The following is a 9,896-nucleotide window of genomic DNA, read 5'->3' as shown; positions in this document are numbered from 1 at the left end:
TGACCCCCCAGGGACATTTCTTACCCCCCTTATCTCCTCGAGGAGCTGCCTGCTGGCATCGGGGCCATTCCCATCCCGGGGGATTTGCTCCCAAAGGAGAGCGGTGTGCCATGGGGGGGGGGTCCCATTGGGGTGATGACCCCGCCAGCCCCCCGGGGAGCACGGAGCCACCTCCTCGGCCCCTCGCCCGGCCCCGCAGCCCGGGACGCCTGCTCCAGGGCGTCGTGGGCTTGGTGCCTGTGGTGCTTTGTTTACAGCGAGAGCTCCGTAAACGGACGAAATGTTTCTCAGGATCGAGAATAATGAACTTACCTTTATATTAAAAGTTTTAAATACTGTATCGAGTGGGAGAGGGCGTGCTGGGGGGGGACGGACAGACGGATATGGGGTTTGGATAAGGGCTCCTGCAGCCAGCACCTCACCATGGCTGGGACCCTCCTGGCCGTGGAAAATGGTGTTAAAATGAAGGCGATGAAGTGCAGGGGACCAGGGGGAGCCTCTCGTCCCCCTGCGGTCCTGCAGGGCTGGATGGGGACGGGGATGGGGACAGGGACAGGGACGGGGCTGCCATCCCACCCCTCGCACCGTGGCACCGGCCCAGCTCTTTCTGCCAAGCACAGAATCATTTTTATTCCCATAATTACCCCGCAGACTGACTAAGCGTGCCCGTGGCAAACCCAGCACGGGGCTATCAGTCACCAATTAAACCTAATTAAGGTGTCGGTGCCTCCCCACCTCAGCTCCTCACCCAGGCCTCGCAGCAGGCGGGGGCAGCTCCCCGCACCCCACACCCGGCCTGGCTGCTGCCAACTGGGCCACAGGACCCCTCATGTGCGCATTTCCGTGTCCCTGTGTCCCCAGGTCCCTGTGCTGCCATGTCCATGTCCCTGTTGCCGTGTCCCATGTGTCCCCATTGCCAGTGTCCACGTCTCTGTCCCTGTCGCCATCTCCCTGTGTCCTCATGTCCATGGCCCTGTGTCTGTGTCGCTGTGTCCCCATGCGTTTGTGTTCCCGTGTCCCTGTCCATGTGTCCTTGTGTCCCATGTCCCCAAATCCGTGTCCCCCTGTCCCTGTAGCCATGTCCACATGTCTCTAGCCATGTCTCCATGTCCTGTGTCTGTGTCCCCATGTTCCTGTCCCCGTGTCCTTGTGCCCCACGTCCCCATGTCTGTGTCCCCATAGCTGTGTCTGTGCATCCATGTCCTGTGTCCCTGTGTCTGCCTGTCCCTGTGTCCCCATGTCCTTGTGTGTGTCTCCATGTCCCTGTGTCTTATGTCCCTATGTCCCCATATCCTTGTGTCTGTGTCCCCCTGTCCATGTGCCCCTGTGTCTGTGTCCCCATATCCCACATTCCCATGCCCGTGTCCCCATAGCCATGTGTCTGTGTCCGTGTCTGTCCCCACATTCTTGTCCCTGTGCCATTGTGTCCCATGTCCCCATCTCCATGTGTCCCCATGGCCAAGTGTGTCCCATGTTCCCTTGTGTCCGTGCCTGTGTCCCCATGTCCCCATGTCCCATGTCCCCATAGCCATGTGTCCATGTCCCTGTTTCCCCGTGTCCCCCCATGTCCCCCCGTGTCACTCTGTGTCCCCCTCTGTCCCCCGTCCCCCTCTGTCCCTCCCCTCCCTGCCCTCCCCCCTCCCTCCCCCAGGGGGCGCTGTGCCGCCCAGCGGCTGACGCAATCCCCGCGCGGAGCGGGCGGGCGGTGCCTCCCCCTAACCCCTCCCCCAACGGCAGGGGGCGGGACCTCGCCTCCACCCAATCACCTGCGGCGCCGCTCCTTGACGGACAGCTCCTGCCCTCCGCCCCCGGCGGGGGGGGGGGAAGCGCGGAGCCGCGCCGCTCGCGCCCCCGCCGCCATTTTGTAGCGGCCGCCGCCGCCTCCCCGGCCCCGGCCCGGCCCGGGATGGCGCCGGGCCCCAGCGGGGAGCCGCCCTCCGCCGCCCCCGGGCCGCTCTGAGGAGCCTCCCCCTTCCTCCTTCATGGAGCCGAGCGGCCGAGAGCGGGGCAGCCCCATCCCGGGGCGAGCCCGAGCCGCTTCCCTGCTGGGTTTCGCCCCGTTTTGGCCCAAACTGGCGGTGCCCAGCAGCGCGGCCCCCGCCGCCCCGGGGCCGCCTCAGCCCAGCCCGTCCTTCTCGTGGCTGCGCCTCGCCTCACAGCTCCTCTCGCCGCTGCCCTCCCTCCTGCACCGCCTGCGGCCCGGCACGGCCCTCAGCAGCGCCTTGTGCCCGGCCACCGCGGCTCCTCCGCCGCCGGAGCCTCTCCCTTTGCTCCGCCGGGCTGAGGAGAAGGGACACGGAGGAGGAGGAGGAGGTGGTGGTGTGGGGGGGGTTGCGGAGCGGGGAGCTTTTTTCCTTCGTTTTGGGCTCCTCCAAGAGCCCCTGGGGCCGGCCGCTGAGCGCTGAGCCCTTGGGGGAGGCCTGGAGGGGCGGCGGGGGCTTGGCCGAGCTGGGGCTGCTCCGCTGCGAGCGCCTCGGGCTCCTCCAGCAGCGCCTCCTCGGCGTGCCCGAGCCCGACCACGGCTACCACAGCCTGGAGGAGGAGCAGCAGCAGCGGGGGGCAGCCGGGGAGCCCTGGAAAAACGAGGAGCAGCAGGCGCCCAAAGGTGCCCCCGGCCCGAAAGGGGAGCTCCAAGGGGAAGGTTTGGGCGGCGAGGAAATCGAGACAAAGATTCGGGTCGCGGCCAGGCCGGCTTGCGCTAATAAGTTGATAGATTATATCCTCGGGGGGACCTCCAGCGGGGAGGAGAGCGCAGGGGATGATGAGGAGGAGGATGATGAGGACTGGGATGACGATGAGGATGATGATGGTGATGATGGGTTTGACAGCGAAGGGCTGCTGTCGGATTCAGACGCCGGGAGCCAGAGCGGGGAAAGGTTGCACCTCTGGAAGTCCTTCTTCAGCCTGGATCCTTACAACCCGCAGAACTTCACGGCCACCATCCAGACGTCTTCCAGCAGCCCAGGGAAGGACATGCACGGAGGGTCTGATGTGGAAGAGGAGGAGGACGAGGAGGAGGAGGAGGAGGATTCTTCATGGGCAGACTCATCCTCAGGCTCTCCTCACCTTAGTTCGGAAGAGCACGACGAGTGGGAGTGCAGCAGCGCGGATGAGGCAGAAAACTTGAAACTTTGGAACTCATTCTGTACCTCAGACGATCCTTATAATCCTTTAAATTTCAAGGCACCCTTCCAAACAGCGGAGAAGAAAGGGAAGCCTGGCTCAAAAGGAACAGAGGGGCCGAGTTTGGGCACTTCGGAGCGTAGTCACTTAACTGTCTGTCGGGTACAGCTGGAAAAACATAACTGTGGGGTCCCAGACTTGGTGCAGCATGGCATTCTTTTGGGTGAGAAATGTAGAAGTACCACGCGGAAAAAGGTATTATTTTGTTTTTGTTTGGGATCTGCTAAGTGGTATGTGGGTGGGGGAGGTCATTTGCACCAGGATTCCAGCCGTGGCGGTGGCAGATGCTACCCTGTGAGCTTATGCTCTAATTATTTGACTGCAATCAGCGTGCCTCATACATGATGGGAGGCTTTGTCATTCAGTCACACTGGGCACAGAATTTCTTTACGCTTTGTTTCTAGGCTGGAAGTTAAGTTTCTTTTTAAAACATAGTTTTCATTTGTGTTTGCGTTCTAACGTGTCTTCCATCATCAGGCGAGCAGCTGAGACCTGCGATCTAAGTTTTGCCCATGGAAAGCAGCCTTTTCTGTTGTGAATCACGTTGATAAAGTATTTCAGGGCTTGTGTGTGCACAGTGTAACTGAGACTGAAGTGTGGTAAGTACCTAGGAGTGTGGCAAGCCTGCTGTTTGAGTTCTAGGCAGCAAAAGTCTTTGGGAGAAGGAGAGACTCTTCAGTTGTGGGTTAGCACATGCTGTAAGCTGTTAAAACTTTCAGAAGAAGTGCTTTAATGCTCCTAATTCCGTTTAAGAGTTATAATTCAGCAGTCTTTAGGTCCATGACATCCTTTTTTATCGGCTTTTGAGTGTAAGCTAGAGGTGCTAGGATTCAGGTGAATAAATTTGCCCTCTACAAGGTTTTGTGGTGCTACAGATGGACACGGCTGCCTTTCAGACACGAGGCGTTCCTCTGAGTCTCGCCTGACACTTCATACCTTTGTGTCAGTAACAGCCTGTGATACCAAGTCCTGGGATAATGCCCTGGTGTAACAAGACAGCAACAAAGACAAGGTGTGTCCTGCTTTCTGTGCCGTTCTTACAGCACAGATTTTGCCTCCTCGAGAGCCTGGTTTGGATTTCACTTCATACCTGCTCTTGCTGGGGCAGCTGGCAGTGACAAACTTAGGTGGTTAACGCAGGACAAACCTCTGCTTTGCCACCTAAATGGAGAACAGCTTTTGCAAGAGGACCTTTGTACCTGACAGCACGTGTCTGAAATGCTGTCGCACTGGTGAGCCCGGCTGTAAGTTCCTGCTGTCATGCCCTAAAATCTCGTTGCGTGGCAGATGTGTACACTTAACAGCACTTCTTGACTGCGGTAATAATTTTTTTAGACTAATTTACTGAGTCTGTGTGATGTAGCAACATGGGGAAAGACCGGTGATCTAGATGCAATATTTACTTCAGTGCGTGTACAAAACCCAGTAATTGTGCCCAAGGGTATCTCAGACTGATGTAAAAAGGCTGAAAGGTGGAAACTCGCTGAGGGACAGGCTGATGTAACAGCGCCGGGTGCCTGAGGGCAGGTACCTCGTTAGGCCTGCCAGCAAAAGGGGGGTAGAGGTCGCTGAGCAGTGACCAGTGCCTGCCCAGGAAACCTCGCAGCCCTTTGCCCTGCACTGGGCTGTTTCCTCTGTGGCATCATGCAAACAGCAGCAGCGTTCGTGTTTGTACAGCCCTAAAGCCTGGGAGTGTTCGTGTCGCTTGTGGGATGTGTTCGTACACATCAGATGTGTTCCCAGGGCACGTGGGGGCTGATGCCCACGCTTCCCAGACCGCTCCAAGTAATTTGGGGTGGCTGCACTGCAGCTGGGTGACCTCTGGGGCTCGCTTTCAGCACGGTCCCTTGGGGTCTGTGTCTTCTGGTGGGTATTCCTGTAGGACACCCCTCCTCTGCCTCTCACCTTCGTGCTTTCTGTGAGGGGTAGAAGGTGGCAGTACCACACAAAGCCATCTCCTCCTACGCTTCTCATTATGCTGACACGAACGGGGTGTGAAAGTGTGGGTTTCTGTGAATAAAGTGCAGCAATAGAGCAGCACGGGTTTGCTACCTCCACAGATTCCTTCCTGCTCTTCCTGCTGCAAATTAGAGTGTGCTGCTAGAACTACAGCAGTTGCCTTGCCTTCAAGAATGGGTCCTAGCCTGAGAGTCAAGGGACTCCGACAGCTAGTTTGACCTTTGGTTTTAAGCCTTTTATATAGCTAAATAAAAAGCAACGCCTAATTCTGCAGGCATCTGAACTAGTTTCTCTTTCACTTATTTCTTGATAAGAGATTTGTATCTTTATTTAGCAATCAGCTAAGTGCTGTTGACTTTAGACCCTGACCCTGTGAGGTTTTTTCACTTTTCAATGAAGAGTGGAAAAAATTGGCCTTCAGTTTGAAGTGCCCCGACTGACTTCATTTCCTTCCGTGAGCTTACAACTGATACCAGCGCTGAGCAGATGAGTTTGTTCCAGTCACACGGAGATGAGTGTTGGTTCCTTAAATGCAGCGTAGTAAGATCCCTTATCAGGCACTCAGGTTGACTCACATGATTACTCATTCCACAGAACAATGGCTCTGGCTTTTTATATGATGCACTAATCAGAAACTGGTTGGTACCATCCGCTCTGAAATGAGTGTTCTGGTACATCCTCCGGAGTAACGTGCTGAAACTGCGTCTGTGAGAGGTTAAAATGGTGCTGGGGGGGCTGTTACCTCCCAGGGAGCGTTGGGTGCTCTGCTGTCAGCCCCTGTTCAGGGACTGCTTTGGGTGGAGGGAGAAGTCAGCAGCTGCACGTGAGGTTGCTTTTAAACCTGAGAGGTGAAATATGCTCCTGCCTAGCTGGTGCAGGCCTAGCATGAGCTGGTAGCCCACCTGAGGGTTTGCTGCTATTTCAGACAACTTTTATTTTTAAATAATTGTATGTGCAGGTGAGGTTTACGCTCCTTTTGTGTATTTGGCTAACGACTTGTCTTTTCCAGGTAACCTTCCTTGAAAAAGTTACCGAGTATTACGTCAGCAGCGAGGAGGATCGGAAAGGACCCTGGGAAGAGCTTGCCCGAGATGGCTGCAGGTTCCAGAAACGTATCCAAGAAACAGAAGAAGCCATAGGGTACTGCTTCACCACAGAGCATAGACAGAGAGTCCTGAATAGACTCCGAGAAACCTGCTCCAAGGGGGTTGAGCCCTTCTAGCACCTTAAAAGGACCTGGTAGTTGGGTGTGACCCAGAGCACTCACAAAGATCTTCAAGAAGTGGCAGCTGCGTGTGCTTTTTTTTTTTGAAATGGGGAGAAAAGTGGGATTCTAACGCTTTTTCCCAGTTTAATATTCAGCCAACGAATATACCTGTGTGTATCCCGTTTTTGACATCCAAACAGAACCTTTCGAGTATCAGCAAGGGTGAGGGCGGTGTAATTGCATTCCTCTTCAGTACCATTTGAGAAACGGACTGCTTTAGGTTAAATCCATTCCAAAAATGCCTTGTCTGCCGTACGTTGAGAAGTGGTGGCTATTCAGTTGGAATTTTGCACTTTGAAAAAGCAAACATATTTTGAAGGAAATATTTATGGAGCTCAGAACCTAGCTATTGCAGTTTTGATTTAAAGTTTCTAAAGGCATGTGCTATTTGTTTGTGGTTCTCCATTTTCTCTAACCTACACAAAAGTCTCCGATTTTGTTAGCTCATGTTAACTTTACTGCGTGAAGCAGAGGCTTTTTTTTTTTGCTTCCTTTTTAAGGTCCCAGTTTTGCGTGTAGTCTAATCGTTTGAGTGTTGATGTAACGCTTTCACGTCTAAATATTTCAGTCTAGCACACTGGGGGATTCAGGGGAACTCTGGTGCACTCTAAGCCCTTTGGTTTGTCTTTATTTAAGTAATACCTTTGCCCAGTACTGTTCCAAAGGGTGTTGGCTGCTCGTGCACCAAGCTGCTTTGCTTTCAGGGCAGTGAAAGGCCTCGTCCTGATCAATAATTGAAGCTTCAAGGTACATATCAGAGCTGTGGCTGATGGTCAGAATTGATAGCTGCACGTGTGGAACCAGGCCCTAGGTCTTTAGGTAATCTCAGAGCAACTTCACCCTAATTGCTTCTGCTTCCCGATTGAAGTGGAGTGTGCTTTGTATTTCTTTTATTGGTGCGTGTAAGGAGAATTATCTTTCTGGAAATCTAAGACTACAGAGTGCTGTGTTCTTTACCAGAAGCCAGTATTAATACCTCTCTGCGTCCGCACTTTTGTTCGTTTGGTACCAAAATAACATTTCACGTGTGGCATCTGAAAGTTGAGGTCCTCGGTGGAAGGAAAACACTCCTTATTTGTGTTCGTAACTTAAAATGTTTAATTGTTTCAGTCAAAATAAAAGAGCAGCACAGTTTGGATATGCATGTGGACCTGGGAGATGATGTATGGCTGTAACCCAAGCAGGAATGAGGTCATGCAATGGAATAAATACCAGTCAGATCTAAAGAATTTGTATCTGTTTGCAAAAAATAGTGTGGGGAAATGATTTGCTATTTTGTTCATTCAGCTGACTAGGAGTACCTCCGTTTTTGTAAGGAGGAGACCTAGAAACACTTGAGATTTGTCGTCTCATTATTCAAATTTGAATTCAAAAGGAGTTAAGGATACATGGAGAAAAGAGCTTCACAGAGCTTTACAGAATTTTTTGCTTCATCTTGCTGTGCTTCTGGCGATTTTAATTGTCTTAAATTTCAGAGCTGTGGGGTTTACTCTTTATGGAAAAAGTTTTTATTCTTTGGATTTAAAAATTACCTTTCTCTGCCACGTGCTAGAAGTGTTAATTACGAAATTAAGAGAGTTAACTATGATTTATACCAGAGTTGTCACATAAAATACAGCTGAAACTTGGGCAGCCTTATGGATTGGCTAATTGAAAGCCGTGCAACAATGTTATTTTAATCCCTGTGGAATAAAAAAAACCAACACATTCTTTTCTAAAAAAGATTATTTTAGTTGTGAAATCGTAAATCCTGCCCTTGAATCTTATGGATTAGCTTTCAGTTTTTAGGAGTTGATTTTCCTGTATCGTATTTGATAACAGGTGTTCTGCTGTTTTGTTTAGGGAAAAGCACGCGGGATGATTAATGTGTTAGAATTGGAGAAAACTTGTTGACATATGGTCCTAGCGTGACTGATAAGGAAAAATGCTGTTCCTTGCTCCTGGTAAAATATACGAGAGCTTTTTTCCATGACACTCCTAGTTTATTTGGTCTTGTAAAGCTTGCTGCTGCTTCCATTACTCTGGCGAACTTGGTGTAGGGGTGTTCATAAAAACCTCCAGGGTGATGTGAATTAACACCTGCAAACACCGAGCAGCTTTGTGCAGAGGCTTGGGAAAGGCTACAGCTGGAAATGAACAGAACTGACAAATTATCTACAAGCTAGGCTGAAAACTGTTCCTTCCAAAAGTCCTTCTGATATCTGAGATTATTTTTTTCAACCTGCAGTGTATGAAGCACTCTGTTCTAAAACTGCTGGTTCTCAGAGAAACGTGCCTGCTCGGGTAAGTTTTTTGTTTGTTTTTTTTCCCTCCTCTCAAACCTTATACTTTCAGAGTATCCAGTGGTGGTAGGAAGTTATTCTAACACTAAATTCATGAGCAAGCTCATTATTTTTTGTCACCATCTTCCCTATACCATACTTTAAAGGTGTCTTACAGGATGTGTACGTGTGCATTTGGAGTGAAACATAAAAAAATAATACTTGTTGAACTTTAAATCAAAACTGTAATTATCAGATTTTATTTTTGTATAATTTAGAGAAAGTTAGAAAACCTTCAGCATTGGCTTTATACAGATTTTAATTGATTTGTGTCGAGTTTGTTGGGTTTTTTATACCTAAAGTTATATTTCTGTACATAACAAAACTATTCAGAACTAATCTGTAAATTGTAATAAAGATATTTGCAAGATAACGCTGCGCTGTGCTTTTATTTGAAGGAGCTGATGGGAGATGTCATGAAACTGTGCCAAAGCCCAACTCGTGCCTGTATATTTCGCTTTGAGAACGTTAAATGCTTCGTCAGAATTGGTGTTACAGAGGTGGTGGTAATTTGGGAGCAGGCTGTAAGGTCTGAACCAGGAACTGCATGAGTGTAAGGGCTCCTGTACTGCTGGAGCTTTTAAACTGACCCAAAATGTGCAATTCCTCGTGATTCACGTTGGGTCTTGGCTTGGTGTGAGCGGGGATGGTAACATTTTATTGCTCCAAGTGACAACAAATACCATAGATTTGCTTTCCTTACTGGTTAGCACAACTGTTCAACCATGATTACTGCATGGTTTTGAAGGTTTTTCCTTTTTTTTTTTTTTCCTGAAGCACTTCCAAGTTTCTGCACTGAAATAAATCCGAGGTGTCACCTTGTGAGCAGAAGTGACCTGAGGGTGCCGAACACCTGATCCTTCTTTAATTAGGAGAGCCCAAACACTTCTGTGTTTTGCTGCCTGGTGTTGGACGTTCGCACAGTGAATCATTTACTCTCTTGTTTTGCAATGAACTGAGAATAAAACGATTTTGAGGAGCTCAGGATAGGTGAGAGTGTAGGAAGGTGGCATTACCTGTCATAGCTGCTTTTAAAGAAGGCCCTCGCTTCGTGTAAACCAGGATCTGTCACTCCACGCTTTTAGGCCAGGGAATTGGTTGGGATAAGTGGGCATTTTCACCACGAGAAATAAAAACTTCCTGGGACGTGACGCTGATCAGGCTGG

The 9,896-nt window shown here is 50.6% G+C and overlaps 1 protein-coding gene across 1 annotated transcript; it reads left to right on the top strand.

Moving 5' to 3' along the window:
- Positions 1 to 1,841: 1,841 nt before the first annotated feature.
- Positions 1,842 to 9,097, top strand: PPP1R15B (protein phosphatase 1 regulatory subunit 15B). Its single transcript, XM_084301918.1, is given in 3 exon segments — positions 1,842 to 2,360; positions 2,362 to 3,378; positions 6,152 to 9,097. Coding segments are annotated over 3 exon segments (1,608 nt in total). The 5' UTR covers positions 1,842 to 1,982; the 3' UTR covers positions 6,365 to 9,097.
- The last annotated feature ends 799 nt before the right edge of the window (positions 9,098 to 9,896 follow it).

The sequence above is a fragment of the Netta rufina genome, assembly GCF_964035555.1.
Source record: "Netta rufina genome assembly, chromosome: 26".
Taxonomy (NCBI): domain Eukaryota; kingdom Metazoa; phylum Chordata; class Aves; order Anseriformes; family Anatidae; genus Netta; species Netta rufina.
This window is presented reverse-complemented; position numbering and strand designations above follow the sequence as displayed.